The 25,844-nt window shown below is 30.9% G+C and overlaps 1 protein-coding gene across 1 annotated transcript in view; it reads right to left on the bottom strand.

Moving 5' to 3' along the window:
• Positions 1 to 25,844, bottom strand: part of Chpf (Chondroitin polymerizing factor) — a 130,329-nt gene that overhangs the window by 10,086 nt on the left and 94,399 nt on the right. Inside the window, exon 3 of the mRNA XM_075299902.1 lies at positions 2,918 to 3,073. Coding sequence (XP_075156017.1) covers positions 2,918 to 3,073 — 156 coding nt within the window. The remainder of the gene's footprint in view (positions 1 to 2,917; positions 3,074 to 25,844) is intronic.

The raw sequence follows: 25,844 nt of genomic DNA, 5'->3' as shown, positions 1-25,844 counted from the left end.
ACACGTTTAGGGGGATTTTTAGAGGTAACATTTATTTGGGGGTAAAAAATTTTGGATCTTATAAAGTGGAGCAATTCTCAACAAAATTTGGAACAATTCTGGCATGAATTTTGAGAAAAAATAAGGGAAGTCAACCCATGTTCCTAAATATGAGCAAGTTTGCAATGACATTTTTTTAAACGCATCTGTTGAAGGGGCATTTTTATCGAACCCGAATTTGTGACAAGTGGTGTAATGATTTTATCTAATAATAACTTATTTTGTCTAAAATTTTGTTCCTCAGAAAAAATCTTCTTTCAGTTTATATATTTGTGTTAAAAAAATCACTACAGGATTTTTTAACGAAATTTTGGGCCTCTTTTTGTACTATTTAGGTTAGGTTAGGTTAGGTTAGGTGGCAGCCCGATGTATCAGGCTCACTTAGACTATTCAGTCCATTGTGATACCACATTGGTGAACTTCTCTCTTATCACTGAGTGTTGCCCGACTCCATGTTAAGCTCAATGATAAGTACTATTTACATACTTAAAATTTTTGGGGGTTTTTGAAAAAAGTCTAGACCAATTTAGGTTTTTTCTTAAGATTTGGGGGGAAGAATCAAAAATTACATGGCAACACTGGTTGTGGTAGCAGTTGCCGATGGTTGCCAATGTTTGAAGTCTGATATTTATGAAATAAAGCTGTGGTTGAACTTATGATTTAGTTTAATAACTAAAACTGCTTTATTATTTTGTTTAGTCTGGTTTATTCAATTTAATTAAAAAAAATAGTAATTTATATTAAAAATATTCTTTCATAAATTAATATCTCAATAATGCTCCAAAAAAAGAAGTGAAAATGTGTTTTGGGTCCGGAAGTGGTGTAAAATTGGCGGAGAAGCAATGAATGTAATATGAACTCGTCATACACACAAAAAAATTTCACGAACATTTTTCCAATTAAAATTTTAATTGAGTTTTAAAAAATATTCTATTAAAAATATAATTGATTCAACAAATTTTTTAATTGAAACAAAGATCAATCACAAAAATAATAGTATCAATTAATTTTTTAATTGGATCAATTAACTTTTTAATTGACCTTCAATTAATTTTTTAATTGATACTATCATTTCTGTGATTGAAGACATTTCAATTAAAAATTAATTACATCAATTAATTTCGTGATTGAATTAGAATTTTTTTTTGTGTGTAGGACGAATGTCCACCGTTTCAACAGCCGTTGCAATGAATTTGCATCACTTCTTAAGGTGTGATCCGAATTCAGTGTTTTGAATGTGAATTAAAAAATTTTGTGATATTTTCCCAAATAAATAATTTATGGTTTTTAATGCATTCTAACGCTTATTTGAAACGTTTTTCCTCGAATATTTTCAAAAATTATCAATTTTTCATTTTTGTGGCAAAATTTGAACAATTTGTACCATTTTATTTATTCTTACGCTTTTTTTAAACTATTTAAAAAAAGAAAACAAAAAATTTCCCATTAAAATATGAAAACAAATTAAGTAAAAAAACTTCCTTTGTAGTTAAAATAATTAAATTCTTTGTGAGGACATTTTTGGAAGTGCTTTTAAAGTTGTGCCTTTAGAACAACTCCCAATTTTTTGCTGGGAAAATGGGGAACTACTTTTAGTTGCTTTATTATAAATTAATTGTCGAGTTACTTTGATGTCTAATTTTTTATTAATTTTTAGGAAATAAAACATTAATTGAACCTATAAGTTTATTCTATAAATTTTTAGCTAGGGGAGCTATAGCAAATCTAAATCTGAACCGATTTCAATAAAATTTGGCATACTTGACTACACTACTAATTGTACTCCTATTGCAAAATTTCAACCAAATTGGGGTAAAACTCTGGCTTCTGGGGCTGTATTAGTCCATATCGGGCGAAATATATATATGGGAGCTATATCTAAATCTGAATCGATTTCAATAAAAATTGGCACACTTGACTACACTACTAATTGTACTCCTAGTGCAAAATTTCAACCAAATTGGGGTAAAACTCTAGCTTCTGGGCCCATATAAGTCCATATCGGGCGACATATATATATGGGAGCTATATCTAAATCTGGACCGATTTCTTCCAAAATCAATGAGCCAAAACACATACTTGTGCCCAATTTGAAGTCGATTGAACTAAAACTGCGACCTAGACTTTGATTACAAAAATGTGTTCATGGACAGACGGACATGGGTATATCGACTCAGGAGCCCACCCTGAGCATTTTTGCCAAAGACACCATGTGTCTATCTCGTCTCCTTCTGGGTGTTGCAAACATATGCACTAACTTATAATACCCTGTTCCACAGTGTGGCGCAGGGTATAACAATTTAAAACTTAAGAATTTTGTATTATTCCATTTTTTGTTATTATTAATTAGGGTAAAATTTTAAAATATAAGTTTTTACTGTATTAGTACCAGTTTCAGGGATGCTTTCTGAAATAATTTCTGATTTGGCTTCATGGCCTATGTATATTTTTGTAATTTCTTTTTTTACAGTCGATATATATTAAGTATTAACGAACGAAGTCTGTTTATGGTTGGTACACAAAATCCAATTTTCAGTAAAAATTTTAACTTTTGAAAAAGTGGTATAAATTATTGGAAAAGTGGCACAAAATCGTAAAAAGTATCACATTTAGTGACACAAAAAAAAGGTGGCACAAAGTGGCACCGGCCAAAAAAAGTGGCAAATTTGCCGCTAAAGTGGCATAACGGTAATGCTGACAATATCTTTTGACATTGGCAAGTTTTTTTCAGTGTAATTATCTTTTGTGGGATTAGAGAAAGCTTTTTTATGTTCTTGTGGCTCATTGCCTCGACAGACTCTAAATCTATCTTATTAGTTTTGAAAGGGAATTGGCTGCTTAGTCTTAAGCTTAAAATTATGTTCAAATGCTTACTTACCTTGGAAAAATACGCATGCAGACGATAGAAATCATCCGTTGTTGTGACCGGATATATTGTTGTGGCATTACGGAATGATTCATCTTTTGTTAAAAGATTCAAGTCTTTAAATAGTTTCACACTCGATTTCAAATCATATGTCCTCTGTTGAATCCCCTACAAGAAAGAAAGAAAGACATAAAAAATGTTTAAATATTTGTTTGAGAATACATTGTTTTTTCTTCAATCAATCCCAAATTGTCCATACATTGAAGACCATATTGCTCGCAAATGTTTTATAATACCCTGGCGACAACTTCAGAGATTTTGCAAATGTAAATAAAATCAAATTGTTGGCGAAATTTACTTGCCGGCTTTGGCACAACATTAAGGTTATTAAAGTTCAACAATAAACACAAAAACAGACATTAACTCCGCCCATATTAGTTTATTGCATAGTCGCCCCAAATCATGTCTGCATCAAATTCATTAAATTGGTTTCAAATGCTTTGAACTCTGCGAATGCAAAGATTCCTTGTCCCTCAAAAAAAAAAAAAAAAACAAGTATATACGGCCGTAAGTTCGGCGAGGCCGAATCTTATGTACCCTCCACCATGGATTGCGTAGAAACTTCTACGAAGGACTGTCATCCCCAATCGAATTACTTGGGTTGTGGTATCTTAAAACTTCTTAACATCGTTTTCTAAATTGTGAGTTAGTCCATACGTGGTAGAGAGCCAGAATTGAAATATGGGGGTCGCTTATATGGGATATGGGATGTGGGGACTATACGTAAAAGTGGACCGATATGGCCCATTTGCAATACCATCCGACCTACATCAATAACAACTACTTGTGCCAAGTTTCAAGTCAATAGCTTGTTTCGTTCGGAAGTTAGCGTGATTTCAACAGACGGACGAACGGACGGACATGCTCAGATCGACTCAGAATTTCACCACGACCCAGAATATATATACTTTATGGGGTCTTAGAGCAATATTTCGATGTGTTACAAACGGAATGACGAAGTTAATATACCCCCCATCCTATGGTGGAGGGTATACAAAAATGATCTATACAATGGAGGTATTTTGTGTTTTTCGATGAATATTCCATTGGAAGATAATTGAACTACAACGTTGCCAAATTGTGAACGGATGTTCATGTCCCTCAATTTTCTAATAAACAACAATAAATGCTCCTGAAAGCCCGTTTGCTTTTTATGAACTTTTTATTCCAACAAAAAGATCGTTATGTATTTCTTGTTTTGGGAACTACTTATGTGATTTTCGTGATGATCACAAATATTAAAAAATAACGCCAAGTTAAAGCAAAACCTTACGAAGATCTGACCAATTAAGCACATAAGTGACTGTACAGAGCATAAACCAGCAAGACGATAATCAGCTGAATACAATACGGAAGAATTACACAGAAAAAATTTCACGAGAATTTTTCCAATTAAAATTTTAATTGAGTTTTAAAAAATATTCAATTAAAAATTTAATTGATTCAACAAATTTTTTAATTGAAACAAAAATCAATCACAAAAATTAATAGTATCAATTAATTTTTTAATTGGATCAATTAATTTTTTAATTGACCTTCAATTACTTTTTTAATTGATACTATCATTTCTGTGATTGAAGACATTTCAACTAAAAAATTAATTTGATCAATTAATTTCGTGATTGAACCAGAAAAATTTTTTTTTGTGTGTATAAGAAGAAAGCTGGAGCACTTTGATTTAGATATTATGAGGTTTCAAGAATTGCCCACTTCTGAAAGGGAAATCAGCCCTAATCGAAGAAAACAAGAGATTAATTCATACAGAGAAATATGATCACTTAAACATTTACGACAAGAGTTAGGTTAGGTTAGGTGGCAGCCCGATGTGTTAGGCTCACTTAGACTATTCAGTCCATTGTGATACCTCATTGATGAACTTATCTCTTATCACTGAGTGCTGCCAGATTCCATGTTAAGCTCAATAACAAGGGACCTCCTTTTTATAGCCGAGTCCGAACGGCGTTCCACATTGCAGTGAAACCACTTAGAGAAGCTTTAAAACCCTCAGAAATGTCGCCAGCATTACTGAGGTGGGATAATCCATCGGTGAAAAACTTTTTGGTGTTCGGTCGAAGCAGGAATCGAACCCACGACCTTGTTTGACAAAATTTCCTATAGAAATAAAATTTTGACAAAATTTCCTATAGAAATAATATTTTTAATAAAATTTTCTATAGAAATAAATTTTTGATAAAATTTTGACAAAATTTTCTATAGAAATAAAATTTTGACGAATTTTTCTATAGAAATAAAATTTTGACAAAATTTTCTATAGAAATAAAATTTTGACAAAATTTTCTATAGAAATAAAATTTTGACAACATTTTCTATAGAAATAAAATTTTGACAAAATTTTCTATAGAAATAAAATTTTGACAAAATTTTCTATAGAAATAAAATTTTGACAAAATTTTCTATAAAAATAAAATTTTGACAAAATTTTCTAAAGAAATAAAATTTTATTTGTTGTTTTGATCTCAGCTTTAAAACCATTGCGTTGACTAAACTACAAGAGTAGCTCAACCAACAGAGGAAAAGAATGCTGATGAGGAATGTGGTAATTCCGAAACGTGCGTCGATCCAACCATCTTGGAGTCTATAGGGCTTTGCCCAAATAAATTTGACAAACATTCTTTTCCTCCGTTTGTACGAATTTATTTCGGCATAAACCGGCTATCATGCAAAACCTTTTTTCGGAAGGTTCAAGTGCACAGAAAAAAATATCACCAAAATATTTCCAATTAAAAAGTTAATTGAAGTTGAAATTTTTTTCAATTAATAAATTAATTGAAACATTAAGTTAATTAAGTCAATGATTGAAATTTTTAAAATGTTTAATTAAAAAATTAATTGATACAATTAACTTTTTAATCAAATTCGGAAGACTAATTCAGTTAAAAAAGTGCTGATTTTTTTTTTTACTTTTTTAATTAAAAAAGTATTTCAAACAATCATTTGTTAATCCAAATAAAAACTCTAAGCCAATCTAACTAAGTAATTAAAAATAGTTACCTTTTTTAATTAATAAATTAATTGCGTTTTGCAATCAACATCAATTAAATTTTTAATTGAATCAATTAAAAAAAAATTAATTGAATTTTGCTGAAAAAATCAATTAATTTTTTAATCAAGAATTTTTTCTATGCCCAATTAAAACTGGTGATTGATACTATCATTTTCGTGATTGAAGACATTTCAATTAAAAAATTAATTGGATCAATTAATTTGGTGATTGAATCAGAGAAAAAATTTTTTGTGTGTGTGGTTCATTGTTGGGTTTAATGAACAGCCTGAATTTATTCTGATAATTGGTTGATAGTTTTACTGCAAGCAGAGGATGCTGATGAGGAATGTGGTAATTCCGAAACGTGCATCCATCCAACCATCTTGCAGTCTATAGGGCTTTGGCCAAATAAATTTGACAAACATTATTTTCCTCTGTTGGTTAAGCTACACTTGTATTTTAGTCAATGCATGGTTTTAAGCTGAAATAAAAAAACAACAACAATGAAATAAAATTTTGACAAAATTTTCTATAGAAATAAAATTTTGACAACATTTTCTATAACAATATTTTTTTGTAATTTGCACATTTCTCAGCTAATTACCGGTAGAATGTTGAAATCTTTTACAGTTAGTTAGTGGACATGGAATAGCAATCGTCATTGGAATAGCAATTTGTCATTTAAGAATTTTATAAAACAAAAATATCTTTTAAGAATTGCTACGATATAAAGCTTAAAACGTTAAGTCTGATAGCTTAATTCCATGGAAAATTTTAGTGTATCCTTAAATTGGTGCAAATTGCCACTGACGGACCTATCACAGAACTGGTGCCTGTGCTCCAGTTAGTTGCAATTTGAAATTCCAAATTGTGGAGTCTACATAGGCACAAAATGTTTTCTTCTAAAATATACTGTTAGTTGGAAGATTTTAACACTAGGGTTGCTCAATCCCAAGATATAAAAGGCAATCCTCGAACTTATGGAATTCAGGTTAGCCACTACCCTTAATAATTTTGACTAATGGACATTTTATTTTTAAGTTTGTTTTCACCGTGAAAATATTGCTACTTGTTTTTCTTTTCTTTATCCGCTTTGTATGGAACGCAGCAAATTAATTAAGTCAAAATCGCCTGCATTGTATTGCATATGTCGTTCTCAATTCAATTTTGCAGCAATTTGTATGGACTCAAATCATTTTAATTAATGATGAAATGAAAAAATTAATATGCAGACGCATATACCCACATTTAGTAACTAAGCCTGTGTATTTATTGCAACAATTTTTGCAATGTAAATTTCAATATTATGATGGCAAAATACTTTTTAAATGTTTTCTCTTATTATTGAAATGTGTTGTTTACTACCACAAATCAAGGTAAACTTTAAAAGCTCAGCTTTGAAGTGAAAATATTTTGAATCGAAATGATCTTTCCTCATATGTTATCATATAACTGTCATACAATATCAGGTGTATTTGACACACCCACCCTGTGGATGAATATGAAGAATGTGACGAATTATTTTTTTTTGTTTGGAAATTAGTTTTTTTTTACGATTTTGAAGTTATTAATTTGAGAAGAATCGTTTCTCATTTTACAAATATATAATTAATACACGGAAAAACATTTTGTTTAAATAATAGTTATGGGGTAAGTGTCGTGCAATACTGTAAAACAGGAAATTGCATTAGTGGAATTCCGTTCGTAATAGGCTAAAAGAGGTTAGTTGCCATTGTGAAGACATAGCATCAGCTGCACTGGCCAATTTCCTTTTTTCATTAAAATGAATAGACAGAAAGTTGAGTTCTCTCTTTTGAAAAACCACTAGTTATTTTTTTTTGTTGGCTCTAAATCAGATTGGAGAAAATCATTGCAACGCTTATCATAAATCCAGGTTTGTTTGCTCTTAGGGGAAAACGTCATTTCGTTCCAAATCTGAAATTCTAAAGTCTAAAATTTTGTTTCGACTGAAAGTATGCCCCTATATAAGGTCCAATGACCCAGAGCGACCATTAACATCATCATACAGTTCAAGTCCAGTATGGCCATTTTTTGTTCAACCATTTTATTTTTGCAATACAAAATATTTTATTATTCCAAATTCCGAGTCCATTTCGTATTGAGTAAGACACATTTTGAAGTTTCGTAAAAAAAAATAAGTAAGGAAAGTCTAAAGTCGGGCGGCCGACTATATTATACCCTGCACCACTTTGTAGATCCACATTTTCGATACTATATCAAATCCGTCAAATGTGCAAACATTTAAATCTGACTCCATCTGAACCAATTTTGTAATTTAAAATTTAAGTCGGCTAATGCCCTGGGATGGTACACTATGTTAGTAATAAATAAAAATACATTTTAACATTTCAATCTGAACCAATTTTGAGGCAACTTCCCAAAAGTGTATTTATGATTTATCGGTCGATAGATATGTATTAGAAATAAAGGAAAATTTGTGTCACTTTTACAAGTTTTCGACTTATTGTGTCACTTTTACAAGTTTTCCTTATAAGGAAAATGTGGGCATTTTGGCCCAAATCGAAAAAACATATATATGGAAGGTATATAGAAATCTGAACCGATTTCAACCAAATTTGACATGCATACTTAGTATTTTAAATCTACTCCCTGTGCAACATTTCACGTCATATAACGGAAAATCGGGCGAAAGATATATATGGGAGCTATATCTAAATCTGAATCGATTCCAATCAAATTTGGCACACCTGACTATATTACTTATTGTTCTGCTGGTGCAAAATTTCAAGCAAATTAGGGTAAAACTCTGGCTTCTGGGCCCATATAAGTCCATATCGGGCGAAAGATATATATGGGAGTTATATCTAAATCTGAACCGATTTCAATCAAATTTTGTTTACTTGACTATACGACCACGTGTTATGTTTGTGCAAAATTTCAAGAAAATCAGGGTAAAACTCTAGCTTCTGGGTCCATATAAGTGCATATCGGGCGAAAGATATATATAGGAACTATATATGCGATTTCTGAAGCGATTTCTTCCAAAATCAATAGGGTTCTATTCAGACCCAAAACAGGAACTTGTGCCAAATTTGAAGGCGATTGGCCTTAAACTGCGACCTAGACTTTGTTCACATAAATGTGTTCACAGACAGACGAACATGGCTAGATATAATACCCTGTTCCACAGTGTGGCGCAGGGTATAATATAGAAATCCTGTGAAAATTTTTGAAAGATATTTATAACTACATTATTTCCATTTCCAAAATTTGTATTTGCTACATCGTTTGTAAGAAGGGGCTCTACTAAAATTATTTGTTTACCTTAAATAAAGTCGTTTTCAATAGGCTTGCGTATGCTCTATAAATAGAACTGCTTGAATGTATGCGTAGCTTGTGCGCTGATGGCTACACCGAAAAAAGTGAACTGTTTTATAGGAACAATGAACTACCTCACACGAAAATTGAACTAAATTTTGCTACACATTTTGAGATTTCCCCAAAGCGTTGTTAAAACCAGGAAAATTTAATGCCTTGTTGTACTTTTTAACTACAGTTCACGAAATTACACCCTCTTATAGAAGAAAATATTAACTAAAAGTTAAGAAGAAAGTCATTGGCGCCAAATCATGACCATTTTAACCATACAGTAGTTCATTATTACTATTTTTGGGTATCATACGAAAATCTTCTTTTACTTTAGTTCATATAGAACTTATGGGTACGGTCATTGAACTTTATACTCACGTGTAGTTCATAAAATTTTTGAGACATACTTAAAAAAAGTAAGATTTCATTAAGCTGTGGAAAATTTCGATAAAAATAATAAAATTTAATTACAAGCAAATAATTTTTTTCCAACAAAAATAAGTAAAATTTAGCGTTAGTTTAACTACGGAAATTTTTTTCTGTATAGAGCGATAATTGTGTGTTGATTGCCATCAAAATACAGAGCTACTTGGCCCGATGGATAGTGTGGTTGCTTACAAGTTCAAGGTTCGATTTTCCGCCTAGACGAAAGGTAAGATGTATAAAATCGGATATTTGCTTCGACGGTGTTTGCATTACATATAAAAAAAGCGCCGAGAACTAAATACATTTTATGAAAGTGAAGGAATATGTGATTGGCCAGAACATTAAAACAAAAATAGTTGTTTACTTGGTCTTTATTAAATTGTTTTCACATCCTGTAAAAGAATCAACGTTTATCACAAAAAGTCCATATTCTTCCGCCAAACAAACTCCCTTACAGCGACAAAAAATTGGTAATCGAGGTTTGTTTGTCTAAAAACAAACTCTATTGGAAAAAAACATTTTTTTGCGTGTGTGGTGCAATGGTTTAAATAAACTACTTTATAACAATGGGAATTTTGTTTGTCTAAAATTTCCTTCCGGTGGAAAGGTATGTTTTTCTATGGTGTACCCTATATAAGGTGCAATGACTCAGAAGGACCATAAACTGCACCAAACATTTAGTAGGATAATTGCAATGGAATCATTATTATTAATGGCGTGATTTCTACTTGTGAAATATCAAAAGATAGAACTACAGAAATACCGGGTAATTCAAAATAACTCCTTTTGTTTGAAAACGTTGTATTATTACTTCATATTTTTGTCAGTGTTCCATAAATCTGACACCCAGGGTCAAAATTTCTCTTCGTAGCAATGAACTGAAAATTGTGTTAGAACTAAACGTTGAAGTTAGATTAAGTTTCCAATTACTTGTGGTTGAACTTGATCTTCCACTCATGTTTTGAAGATATTGCTAATGAGTAAATTGAACAATTTTGAATGGGAACAAATTGTGCCGTGATTTCGATTTTTTTTGTAATTTTGAATTACTATATTGCAGGTGGCGCGAATTAAATGATCCACGAACTAAAAAATTTTCTTGAAGTTAGATCAAGCAGGTTTATACGATTTAACAAACAAACCAATGTTGTAAACTTTTATTTATTTTATGTATTTATGTTACCGCTAATGTTTCTCTATATCTAATTTTTAACAAACAAAAGATATTTATTTTATATAGTTTTATTTTATAACGATATAAATAATTCATTATTCTTTTAAAGAAAAAGAAACGCTTGGATAATTGATAAATATTATTTTGAATATGGTCAACATTATCGTATAATATACTAAGCGGTTAATATATGCTTATCATATTTCCATTTATTGACCTTTATCTATCGATATCCGCGGATTGTTTGAACTAATCATTAAATTAGAAGATACACGTTTTTTTAGATTAAAGTATTGAAAGAAATTTGCTCTCCAAAACAGAGAGAAAAAAATCCAGGTGAATAATAAGCACTTCGGACTCAACAATATAAAATATTGTATTGAAAGCATTTAATATACATAAATCTGTATTTGGGATTCAGACATTAATATTTTAGAATATAAAAAAAACTTATAATATAAAAAAAATTATATATATTTACAAATAAATTTTGAACTAAATCCCACATAGATAAAACTTCTACAGAACCCCTTTCCGTCAAATGCGAGATCACTATAAGGTATTGTAAAGACTCAGGAACACGGTTGCCACTCGATCCCCAAATAATGTACCAAAATGTGTAGAAAACTACAAAAAAAAAACTTATTTTGTTATTTTATTTCTATAGAAAAATTTGTCAAACTTTAATTCTATAGAAAATTTTGTCAAAATTTTATTTATATAGAAAATTTTGTCTAAATTTTATTTCTATAGAAAACTTTGTCATTTATTGATGTCTTTAAAAAATTTTGTCAAAATTTTATTTCTGTAGAAAATTTTGTAAAAAATTTAATTTCTATACAAAATTTTGTCAAAATTTTCATTTCTATAGAAAATTTTGTCAACATTTTATTTCTATATAAACTATAATTCTATAGAAAATTTTGTCAAAAATTTATTTCTATAGAATATGTTGTCAAAATTTTATTTCTATAGAAAATTTTGTCAAAATTTCATTTCTATAGAAAATTTTGTCAACATTTTATTTCTATAGAAAATTTTGTCAAAAATTTATTTCTATAGAATATGTTGTCAAAATTTTATTTCTATGGAAAATTTATTTCTATAGAATATGTTGTGAACATTTTATTTCTATAGAAAATTTTGTCAAAATTTTATTACTATAGAAAATTTTGTCAAAATTTTATTTCTATAGAAAATTTTGTCAAAAATTTATTTCTATAGAAAACTTTGTCATTTATTGATGTCTTTAAAAAATTTTGTCAAAATTTTATTTCTGTAGAAAATTTTGTAAAAAATTTCATTTCTATAGAAAATTTTGTCAAAATTTCATTTCTATAGAAAATTTTGTCAACATTTTATTTCTATATAAATTTTAATTCTATAGAAAATTTTGTCAAAAATTTATTTCTATAGAATATGTTGTCAAAATTTTATTTCTATAGAAAATTTTGTCAAAATTTCATTTCTATAGAAAATTTTGTCAACATTTTATTTCTATATAAATTTTAATTCTATAGATAATTTTGTCAAAAAATTATTTCTATAGAATATGTTGTCAAAATTTTATTTCTATAGAAAATTTTGTCAAAAATTTATTTCTATAGAAAATTTTGTCAAAATTTCATTTCTATAGAAAATTTTGTCAAAAATTTATTTCTATAGAATATGTTGTCAAAATGATATTTCTATAGAAAATTTAGTCAAAATTTTATTTCTATAGAAAATATTGTCAAAATTTTATTTCTATAGAATATTTTGTCAAAATTTTATTTCTATAGAAAATTTTGTCCAAATTCTATTTCTATAGAAAATGTTGTTGAAATTTTATTTCTATAAAAAATTTTGTTTAAATTTTATTTCCATACACAATTTTGTCAAATATTATTTCTATAGAAAGTTTTGTCAGAATTTTATTTCTATAGAAAATTTTCTCTAAATTTTATTTCTATAGAAAATTTTCTCAAAATTTTATTTCTATAGAAAATTTTGTCAAAATTTTATTTCTACAGAAAATTTTGTCAACATTTTATTTCTACAGAAAATTTTGTCAAATTTTTATTTCTTTAGAAAATTTTGTCAAAATTTTATTTCTATAGAAAATTTTGTCAAATTTTATTTCTATAGAAAATTTTGTCAAAATTTTATTTCTATACAAAATGTAGTCAAAATTTTTTTCTTTAGAAAATTTTGTCAAAATTTTATTGCTATAGAATATTTTGTCTACATTTTATTTTTGTAGAAAAATTTTTCAAATTTTTTTTGCTATAGAAAATGTTGTCAACATTTTATTTTTATAGAAAATTTTGTCAAAAATCTTTTGCCATAGAAAATTTTGCTTAGCATAGTTTAAAGTGATAATCCGAAGTTCTTGCCCAAAAGCAGACAAACTTTGCAATAAAGTCGTTTTGTCCTTATAGTTAGTTAAGTGATTCGACTTAAAACTGAGTATCTTTACAGAAAGAAAATTTTGTTTGGGTAAGATCAACTTGATTTTAATAATTTAGAAAAATTCTTTAAAATGAATGAAATTGTTTTAAAGTTTGTTGAATTTTTATATCTTGACTACAAAGTAAAAAAAAAACGTTTACAAATAGGATATTTTTTACCTGAAACATAGCATAATTTATGGTTGAAGTCGCGTCTGAATTTGAAAATTTAAGTTGTCGTTCAAAATATTTTTTAAGGACTTTGATAGCACATGAAGAAAAATACTGAAAAATTAATAAATTAAAATTTGTTTCCTATACTCAAAACAAACCAAAAAATTAATCCTATATTTCACTAAAGCCTATTTAATTTAGTTCATGGAATTATTTGGTTTTGAGAAAGTGTTCTTCACTTTAATAAGTTTTTGCGTACGTTAGATAAATTAACTTAAAAACGGGGAAAAATTATACACAAATGAAGCATAAAGATTTAATAAATTCGTGTCTCCCACAAAATACACTCAGATAATGAATATGATAATCTCAAACATGTTTCAAGAGTAAAATGTAACATGTGTATCACACCCATGTTTTCTCGGAAATTATGTATCTGGTTTCGGCAAGCATGTTATGTTTGGCGATAAAAACAACATTTTTGCGGCAAGCCTGTAACGAATCAACCATGTTATGAATCAAAAATAACATTTTGCTCTTGAAACAAGTTTGAGGTGACCATATTCCTTCTCCGCATGTAGTTCAGAATTTCTTAAATTTTATCAATAATGCGCCCATCTTGACCTTCGTATAGCACTAAACAATTTTTTTTTAATTTTCTAAAATTAACTTAATTTTTCTAAAATTAACCAAAATTTTCCTTTCTGACCCCACCACGCTGTTTTTTGAGTGTAGAACCACGTATGCAAACCTCTAATTTAAAAGAGAATTGAGTCTTAAAAATGTCCTCACTTCAATTCGGCTTCTTTGGCTCGGAATTAATGCCAAAATCATTAATGTAAAGACAAAATCTTTGGAATCAGACATGCATTTTTCGGTGTGATATACATTTTCTATGTAGAGATTTTGTTCCGTGTACATTTTTAGTACCTCATAGTTTAAGTATCAATTTATTTGTTGAATGAATTTCTTATATCAGCAAAATATTAATTTTATTTATATACTCAATTGGTATGTGACAAATTGTATAATGAAGAAGATACCTAATACACTAATGATGCGTCAGCAAATTGAATTGGATAAGAGAACATGTATATTTCACAGGTATAAATAACTACTCGCCTTATTATTAGATTCCTTAATGACTTTTCGGGTAAAGAAAATTCTGTTTATTTGATGTATTGAGTTATTCTCCTGCCTCCAGTGCCTTACCTGATATTCAATTAATTGGTCGATCGTTTTGTTTTTTTTTTTTCATTTTTGCTCATGAGTTTAATGTTGATTCAAACGGGCACGTTTTAATTTTTTTTTTATGTTTAGAGTGGCCCATATTTTTACGCTCACCAAAAGAAAAGAACATGATTCACTTGAGTTATTAAGAAACTCAAACAAACATTTTAACCCTGGTAAAGCAAAAATCAAAGAAAAAAACACGTCGATAAAAGAAAAATAACTTGGCGAATTCATTTCATTTCATGGAAGTAAATCAAAATTCTAGGTAAACAATGATATAAAACTTAGCATATGAAAAGTGGAAAAAGTTTCTATTTGGAATAATATGATGAAAATATCATATTGTCGATATTCAACAGATAACAAAATTTTAATTTCTCGTTGTATTTATTATTTGTTACGATCATAAAATGCAACACAGACAATGATCATGTACTTAAATAGAATTAAATACATATATTCCAATTATTGAGATCAGGGCTGTGGAGTCGATCCAATTTTGCTCTAACATTTTTATCAGCCTCCATTCCTGGACATAAGTCTACACTAACAAAAAAAAATATCGTACTTAAACTAACGTAAAATGTAACTTATTTTGATTGAAAAAAATTGTTAAATTTTATTTTTTGCGAAATTTTCCACAGTCCAATTAAACTCTCAATAAAGTTCAATGGCCGTACACAAAAGTTCAATATGACCTAAAGTAGACAGCAAACATTTTCAGCTTGTGTATTTATAAAAACACAAAATTACAAAAAAAAAAAATAAATCGGTTTCCAAGAGTATAAGAAGGGCAAAAATGCTAGACCTTTCGGCAAATCCAGACCTAGCCAAATCCGAAGATTGGTTGATATCCCAGAAAAAAAAGCGTGGCGAAAAAGTAGTTGACATGTTCTTCCATCCAGAAGTGGTGCAAAATTGGCGCAGAAGCGATGAATTTAACATGGTCTTCTCATAGGACGGATGTCCAACATTTCAGCAGCCGTTGCACTGAATTTGAATTTTTGGGGTGTGATGTGTATTATTTTGGATGTGTATTAAAATCTTTTGTGATATTTTGCTAAATAAATCACCCTTATTTCTGAAGTCGTCCTCGACGTCACTCTTTGTCGCTTTTCGTCTGTCGCCAGTAATTGGTATTCCGTTCGTCGATATATTCTGCTATCGACGAAAATCGGTATTCCTGGTGTCGCCAATATCGTCACTTTTTGTCGCCGTTAACTTTACCAGCGACGAGTTTAGTGATTAATTTTTGAAGAAGTTTTTAGACTTTATTATTGAAAAATTGAAAAATACATTTAAAAAAAATGGAAATTGGTAAGAGGTAAAGTGACTAATCTTCAACAAATACAAAAAAGTAGGGAAAAAGGAACTGGAGATCAGCCATTAGATGAGCTATACTGACTCCAACGATTTAAAACCGGTTGGAACAAATGGTTTGTAGTCCAATGCCTTTGAACTTTAGATACAAATTGGTAGAGAAGCTGTAACTATTATTAAAAAAAAAACTATAATGTTCAAGTATTTATTCCAGCTTCCTCTCTTTGAGGAACTCACGTTCTATATCAAGTAGTCATGAGCTGGGCACGATCACAAATCTATTGATATAAAAATGCGCTATTTATACTAAATTGACAAATATCTGTATATATAGTACCCAGCAAAAAAATATTGGAAGTTCTTCCAAAAGCACAACTTTAAAATCACTTCCAGAAGATGTACTCCCACACCCTCAAAAAAAAATCGCCTCTCTAACATATGTTCCAAACATATTTTGCAGGAAGCACATATATTATTGGATACTGCCGAAACATTAATATGTTTGTTTTATGTGAACATATTCTATTTTTGGAAGCATTTTGAGCCAACAATATTATATGCTTGGAAGAATTTTCCCCAAAGAAGATTGTGCTCATTCCCTAACATAATTTTCACTTCCACGAAATTTTTTAGTTCTTGGCACCTTTTTCTGTAATACAAATAATGTTGAAGAAATTATTCAATTTTATAATTTTTTTAAATTTTACCTTTCGCCTGGACGGAGAATCGAACCGAGGACCATACAGTTTGTAAGCCAACACACTACCACTGAGCTACGTAGCTGTTATAGTCACCAGAAGACAATTATAGTTATAAGTTACATTTATATAGCATAGTTTGCAGCGCCCACGAGCCCATGCAAACATAACATTATTTAACAGAAACATACATGTGTTGGCAACGTGGAGCAGTGGTTAGCATGTCTGCCGTACATGCAAAGGGTCGTGGGTTCAATCCCTGCTCCGACCAAACACCAATTGTTTTTTTTTTTTTTAATTTACACATTTATATTTATACTATATTAAATTTTTATAATGAAATTTCGAAATGTGGGTTATTAAAGATTTACAGTCAGAAACAGTGTTTGATATAAACGAAATGGACTGAGCTTTTGGATAAAATATTATTTTTTTATTGCAAAAATAACAATTTTGTAATAAAAAAACTGGTTTTGGTATAAAAGTTTGATATTTTGGAAGGAATTCAAAAACTCTAACAAAGGAAGAACGTGGGGTCGAGTATAAACATACATAAATAATTTTATAATATACACAAATTAAATAATATTTAGACTTAAATTAAATAATATTTAGACTTAAGCGTATAAAATTGTTGGCCTTATCATAAAGCAGTTTCCGAAACAACATATAAGCGGTTTCACAGAAATTGCTCTCTTTCGATTCTCTCGCTGTGTTAATTTGATATCTTTCGTCAACCCTCCCGGTTTTTATCTCTATTTCTTTCTCTATACTCTCTCTCTCTCTCTGTCGCTCTCTGAATAAAATATCACAACATATATATGTTTACTCGAAATTTGTAAATTTATATATGTTTACATTCACACATATAATTTTTATGAAACATGCATGCCCCAAACATAATATATTCTAACATATTAACATATGTGTTCCAAACATTTAGTGTTAGTTTGAGAACATTACATGTTTGCACTTAAATATATTGTGTTTAAAAATTGTGCCCGAAACACATTTTGTTTATATCGAAACATATGAAAAACATATTTTTCTAACAGTGCAATGATGTTCTTTATTTTAACTACACAGGAAGGTTCTTTTCATTCATTTTTTTATCACACTTTTTTCATATTTTAAAAAAGTTCAAATTTAACTTTTTTGCTTCAAATTGGTTAAAAACAGTTTAAGAATTCATAAAATGTTACAAATTATTTAAATTTTGTCAAAAAACAAGTATATACAGCACTAAGTTCGGCCGGGCCGAATCTTAAATACCCACCACCATGAACCAAATATTAGGGTTTCCTTTGAAATTTCAGGAGGGCTTGAGGACTTGAGGACACTTCCCGAAGATAAATTTAAAGATTTCACCTATGAGGACTATATCAGATTCTGCATTTATAAGAACCATTTTTGTTTGAGTTTTAGAGGAATCATTAACATCTCTTGTAAGTGTGCAAGAAAATTATAAAATAACGTCTTGATTTGAAATCTTAAATCTGTAGAAGTAAAATCTGGAAATTTTACATTGAGTTTCAAGCAATTTTCATGATCAGTGCGCCTTCTACACCCTCAAGAAGTGAAGTCGGTCTATATGGAGGCATTACCAAAATAAAATACCTCATAAAATACTTCTAGATTTCCAATTTCAGGCAAATTGGATAAAAACTACGATTTCTATAAGCCCAAGACCCCAAATCGGGAGGTCGGTTTATATGGGGACTATATCAAAACCTGGACCGATCTAGCCCATCTTCGAACTTGACCTGCCTGCAGACAAAAGACGAGTTTGTGCAAAATTTCAGCACGATTGCTTCATTATTGAAGACTGTAGCGTGATTACAACAGACAGACGGACATCGTTATATCGTCTTAGAATTTCTCCCTGATCAAGAATATATATACTTTATATAGTCGGAAATCGTTATTTCGATGTGTTACAAACGGAATGACAAACTTATTATACCCCCGTGAGTATAAAAAAAAATGTTAAATCCAATCTGAAAAAATTGTGAATTTTTGGAAATATTTGAGGTCAAACGTTTCAGACAAGCGTTAGAATCCATTAAAAATTATAAAAATTATTTATTTGACAAAATATCACAGAATTTTTTAATTTACATCCAAACTTAGATAATGTAAATCATTTCCCGATTCAAATTTATCATTTATTATTTTTAAATACAAATAATTAAAATTCAGTTTTGCACATCGGCGGATTGTTTTCTTTCACGATGATCCTTGTGTCATTGATCTCAGTGTCGTCGCCATTTTATAGTTTTTGAAGCTTTTACTGTCCTTGAATATATATCCACATTTTTCCCGCGACAAATTAAATATTTTTTCTTGATTTTCCGACAAGAATTGCGTCAGAAATAAAAATATTTTAAAACGAAAAAATTAAAATTAATTTTTTGCACATCAGCTGATTGTTTTCTAGTGATATCGACCTTTTATTACCGAGTATTGTAATTGGTACAAAAAGTAATCGTCGTCGTCGCCACTTCACAGGAATACCAAATGAATAACGAGACGACAAAAAGCGACGGCGAGAGCGAGGGCGACATCAGGAATAAGGGTGAGTAATTTTTATAATTACACAAGGGAGCAGTGGTTCTGTTGATTAGGAATTGAATATCGTTTTTAAGGTTATTTGGGACGCTGAATCCAAATCTGCACTGTTTCTGGACCAAAACTGTGATTTTTGTCCCATTTTGACTTTTTTAGGTATTTTAAAAGAACAATTTTTTTTTTTATAAATTTAAATTTTTTGTTCAAAACTTGGAAAATTGAAAAATAATGTAACGACAGCTTAAAGAGAAAATTGTTAGGGAGTTTCTAATTTTTTTTTAATTTAATATGTTGAACCGTTTTCAAGTTATTCCAATATATGTGCGGAAGTGCCTTAATTTTGGACATCAGCTCGAAAAGTCGAGCTGATAGAAAAAAACCAAGTGCAGATTTGGATTCAGCGACCTCAAATTACTAAAAATTTGCTATAAATTTCAAATCAACACAAAAAAGATCAATTTTGTTCCCCTGTGTTATTTATGATTCATAATGCATTCTAACGCTCTTCTGAAACGTTTGACCTCAAATTTTCCAAAAAAGTTAAAATTACCAAAAAAAAAAGTTAAAATTAGCCATTAAAAATATGAAAAAAAAACGAGTTATAAAATTTGAATAAAAAGAACTCCCTTTGTAGTTCAAATAAAGAACATCTTTGGAAGGACATTTTTGGGAGGGCTTTTAAAGTTGTGCCTTTAGAACAACTTCCAAATTTTTTTGCTGGGATGTTAGTGCAATATCACAAAATTGTCCGGTGTGACTTAACATCGAGCGTGAAGTCTACAGACCGATGGATGCAGCTATATCGTCCTCAAATAAACTTAATAAAAAAACAATGAAATTAAAATCGATTTTTCGAAATGTTACAAATAGAATTTTATGGTGATGGGCAAATTGCAAAATAAGCATAACCGGTTTTAAAAATTATCTTGTCTTTACACCAATGATTTTTGTATTTATTCCGAGCCAAAGAAACGAAGAATTGAAGTAAGGATAACTTTAAAATTAAAATTTTATGTATTTGATTCTAGGAAATAAATTTTAATTTATTTCTTTTTTCAGTTTTTTCCTCATGTGTTATCAAAGTCCTTTAAAACCGTTTTAACGATAACTTAAATTCCAACATTTAGACTCGACTTCAAGTCTTTAAACTAAAGTTGAATAAGTTGAATAATAATGTTTAACGCTTTTTTTGCTTTGTGGTGAAAATTCAAAAAGTCTATAAATTTAAAGACGATTTCATTAATTTTAGGAAAATTTACAGAAGACACCCACTTTTATGTCGAATGATTTAACTATAAGGACAAAACGACTTCATTCAAAAGTGTATCTACTTTTGGACAAGTAGAAAAACTTTACTTAGTTATAAAAACATGAAGTGTTTTTTTTTTTAATTTGGTTTGGTTGTAAATCCACAGCCCTGATTTAGTCCTGAATTAATTAATATGTATCAATTTCATTTAATTGAAATCAATTTGCTTAATAGTATTACTAAGTTAACTTCAAATTTGCATTAAAATAAATTCTTTGAAATTAAATGCAATAAAGATAAAGTACTATTTTGCCATTTCCCCACTTTTCGGACCTTTTAAACTTTGAGAGATTTTATGAAAATGCTATTTTTTCTGTTCTTACTACAGGATACCAAAGATGAGCCTTTAACGTCAAATAAAATGTTATTTGTGGCAACCCCTATTGCCTTAAAGGGAACTTTAGTTTTGAAATTCGATTTGTTTTAAGTATGTACATAAACATGGTAATAATTTTCGAATTATATTCCTTATTTATTGAATTCTATATAACAGTTTTGAAAGTTCAATTATAAATCAACTTAAAATAGTTTTGTGATGTCATTGTGATTAAATGACAAATTGTCTGTCACTTGCCACCGGGATTGAAAGGCATTATCAATGATTTTTCTAATTAATTTGTACATTTAACAAATGCCATTGTTTTAGAAAACATAGTTGTTTATTGCTTGTGATAAATGACCGCCTTTGCTGATGTATGCACTTTATTATTAAATAAATGTGCTAATTATTCGAGTGTATTTGTCAATAAAGATGTTAAAAATCTTAACAATATTTTATCATTATTTATCGTGTAGAGAAAAAAACCTGAACCTATTCAAAAATTTTACAAAACGGCATTATATCCTGCTAGTTTTAGTATGAACAAACTAAAGGTAAATATCAATTGTAAATATCGTTGAATGAATTTATTTCTTTGCAATACATTTTCTTTTTATTTTACGAATAGAGTTCACAAAAATTTCCAATGATGGAATTCATAGAGTGTATGAACATATTTAAAAACATATATGGGGGCTATATACAATTATGAACTTGATATGGACCAATTTTTGTGTGATTGGGGATCGATTTATCTGAGGGCTATATATAACTATAGACCGATATGGACCTAGTTAGGCATGGTTGTTAAAGGCCATATACTAGCACAATATACCAAATTTCAACTGACTCGGATGAAATTTGCTCCTCCAAAAGGCTCCAAAACCAAATTTATATGGGGGCTATATATGATTATGGACTGATATGGACCACTTTTGGCATGGTTTTTAAATATCATATACTACCACCACGTACCAAATTTCAACCAGATCGGATGAAATTTGCTTCTCCAAAAGGCACCGGAGGTCAAATCTGGGGATCGGTTTATATTGGGGCTATATATAATTATGGACTGATATGAACCAATTCCTGCATGGTTGTTGGATACCATATACTAATAATTATGGACCGATTTCAACCAATTTTTGCCATATATTAACACCACGTATCAAATTTCGACTGAATCAGGTGAATTTTGATCTTCCAAGAGGCTCCGGAGGTCAATATGGTGATCGGTTTATATGGGGGCTATATATAATTATGGACCGATATGGAACAATTTTTGCGTGGTCATTAGAGACCATATACTAACACCATGTACCAAATTTCAGCCGGATCGGATGAAATTTGCTTCTCTTAGAGGCTCCGGAGGTCAAATCGGGGGATCGTTTTATATGGGGGCTATATAGAATTATGGACCGATGTGGACCAATTTTTGCATGGTTGTTAGAGACCATCTACTAACACCATGTACCAAATTTCAGCCGGATCGGATGAAATTTGCTTCTCTTAAAGGACCCGCAAACCAAATTTGGGGGTCCGTTTATATGGGGGCTATACGTAAAAGTGGACCGATACGTAAAAGTGGACCATTTTCAATACCATCCGATCTACATCAATAACAACTACTTGTGCTAAGTTTCAAGTCGATAGCTTGTTTCGTTCGGAAGTTAGCGTGATTTCAACAGACGGACGGACATGCTCCGATCGACTCAGAATTTCACCACGACCCAGAATATATACTTTATAGGGTCTTAGAGCAATATTTCGATGTGTTACAAACGGAATGACAAAGTTAATATACCTCCCATCCTATGGTGGAGTGTAAAGAAATGTTTTTTCTGTTGTTTAAGAAATTTTAAAATTTTGAAGGAAATATATGGCCTCAAACACCCATGCAAAAATTGGTCGAAATCGGTCCATAATTATATATTGGCCCCATATAAACCGATCTCCTGATTTGAAAATTTGGTACGTGATGTTAGTATATGGTATCCAACAACCATGCAGGAATTGGTTCATATCAGTCTATAATTATATATAGCCCCCATATAAACCGATCCCCAGATTTGACCTCCGGTGCCTTTTGGAGAAGCAAAATTCATCCGATCTGGTTGAAATTTGGTACGTGGTGGTAGTATATGATATTTAACAACCATGCCAAAAGTGGTCCATATCAGTCCATAATCATATATAGCCCCCGTATAAACCGATCCCGAGATTTGGTTTTGGAGCCTCTTGAAGGAGCAAATTTCATCCGAGTCAGTTGAAATTTGGTACATTGTGCTAGTATATGGCTGTTAACAACCATGCCTAACTAGGTCCATATCGGTCTATAGTTATATATAGACATCAGATAAATCGATCCCCAATCACACAAAAATTGGTCCATACCAAGTCCATAATTGTACATAGCCCCCATATAAGCGAACCCCATATTTCAATTCTGGCTCTCTACGTACCGTGCAAAAGTCCATATCGATTCGTAAGTATTTGTAGACTTACCTATACTTAACTTTTTTGTCTAATATATACCACGTATGGACTAACTCACAATTTAACAGGTTGGCTGGTAAGTACCCGGTCTGGCACATAGATGGCGTCGCTAGTATTAAATGCATATTATTTTTATATTGTACCGACCTTCAAATGATTCGTGTCAAAAATTGACGTTTTTAAGTCAATTAGTTTGTGAGATAGAGCGTCTTTTGTGAAGCAACTTTTGTTATTGTGAAAAAAATGGAAAAAATAGGAATTTCGTGTTTTGATAAAATACTGTTTTCTGAAGGGGAAAAATACGGTGGAAGCAAAAACTTGGCTTGATAATGAGTTTCCGGACTCTGCCCCAGGGAAATCAACAATAATTGATTGGTATGCAAAATTCAAGCGTGGTGAAATGAGCACGGAGGACGGTGAACGCAGTGGACGCCCGAAAGAGGTGGTTATCGACGAAAACATCAAAAAAATCCACAAAATGATTTTGAAGGACCGTAAAATGAAGTTGATAGAGATAGCAGAGGCCTTAAAGATATCAAAGGAACGTGTTGGTCATATCATTCATCAATATTTGGATATGCGGAAGCTCTGTGCAATATGGGTGCCGCGCGAGCTCACATTTGACCAAAAACGACAACGTGTTGATGATTCTGATCGGTGTTTGCAGCTGTTAACTCGTAATACACCCGAGTTTTTCCGTCGATGGCTCCATCACTACACTCCTGAGTCAATCGGCAGTCGGCTGAGTGGACAGCGACCGGTGAACCGTCTCCGAAGCGTGGAAAGACTCAAAAGTCCGCTGGCAAAGTAATGGCCTCTGTTTTGGGATGCGCATGGAATAATTTTTATCGATTATCTTGAGAAGGGAAAAACCATCAACAGTGACTATTATATGGCGTTATTGGAGCGTTTAAAGGTCGAAATCGCAGCAAAACGGTGCCATATGAAGAAGAAACCAGTGTTGTTCCACTAAGACAACGCACCGTGCCACAAGTCATTGAGAACGATGGCAAAAATTCATGAATTCTTCCCCACCCACCGTATTCTCCAGATCTGGCCCCCAGCGACTTTTTTTTGTTCACAGACATCAAAAGGATGCTCGCAGGGAAAAAAATTGGCTGCAATGAAGAGATGATCGACGAAACTGAGGCCTATTTTGAGGCAAAACCGAAGGAGTACTCCCAAAATGGTATCAAAAAATTAGAAGGTCGTTATAATCGTTGTATCGCTCTTGAAGGGAACTATGTTGAATAATAAAAACGAATTTTGACAAAAAAACGTGGTTTTCTTTGTTAGACCGGGGACTTATCAGCCAACCTGTTAGAAAACGATGTTTTAAGATACCAAAACCCAAGTAATTCGATTGTGGATGACAGTCTTTCGTAGAAGTTTCTACACAATCCATGGTGAAGGCTACATAAGATTCGGCCTGGCCGAACTTACGGCCGTATATACTTGTTTTTAATAAATTTTCCTCAATTTAACCATAAATGTTAACTTATTTGTAGCATGTTCACAAGTATTAAAATATTTTAGTTAACATTTTCCAAAATTAATTTACATTTTCTTTTATGGTGGGTTCTCATTTTTATACCCACCACCATAGAATGGTGACGGGGGTATAATAAGTTTGTCATTCCGTTTGTAACACATCGAAATATCGATTTCCGACTATATAAAGTATATATATTCTTGATCAGGGAGAAATTCTAAGACGATATAACGATGTCCGTCTGTCCGTCTGTCTGTCTGTCTGTCTGTCTGTTGTAATCACGCTACAGTCTTCAATAATGAAGCAATCGTGCTGAAATTTTGCACAAGCTCGTCTTTTGTCTGCAGGCAGGTCAAGTTCGAAGATGGGCTATATCGGTCCAGGTTTTAATATAGTCCCCATATAAACCGACCTCCCGATTTGGGGTCTTGGGCTTATAGAAACCGCAGTTTTTATTCAATTTACCTGAAATTGGAAATCTAGAGGTATTGTAGGACCACAAATAGGTGTGCCAAAAATTGTGAGTATCGGTAGATATTTTGGTATAGCCCCCATATAGACCGATCTCCAGATTTTACTTCTTGGGCTTATAGAAACCGCAGTTTTTATTCAATTTATCTGAAATTGGAAATCTAGAGGTATGGTAGGACCACAAATATGTGTGCCAAAAATTGTGAGTATCGGTCCATATTTTGGTATAGCCCCCATATAGACCGATCTCCCGATTTTACTTCTTGGGCTTATAGAAATCGCAGTTTTTATTAAATTTACCTGAAATTGGAAATATAGAGGTATTGTAGGACCACAAATACGTGTGCCAAAAATTGCGAGTATCGGTCCATATTTTGGTATAGCCCCCATATAGACCGATCTCCCGATTTGGGGT

The sequence above is a fragment of the Haematobia irritans genome, chromosome 3, assembly GCF_050003625.1.
Source record: "Haematobia irritans isolate KBUSLIRL chromosome 3, ASM5000362v1, whole genome shotgun sequence".
Lineage (NCBI taxonomy): Eukaryota > Metazoa > Arthropoda > Insecta > Diptera > Muscidae > Haematobia > Haematobia irritans.
The sequence above is the reverse complement of the archived record's forward strand: the minus strand, read 5'-3'. Positions and strand labels throughout refer to the sequence as shown.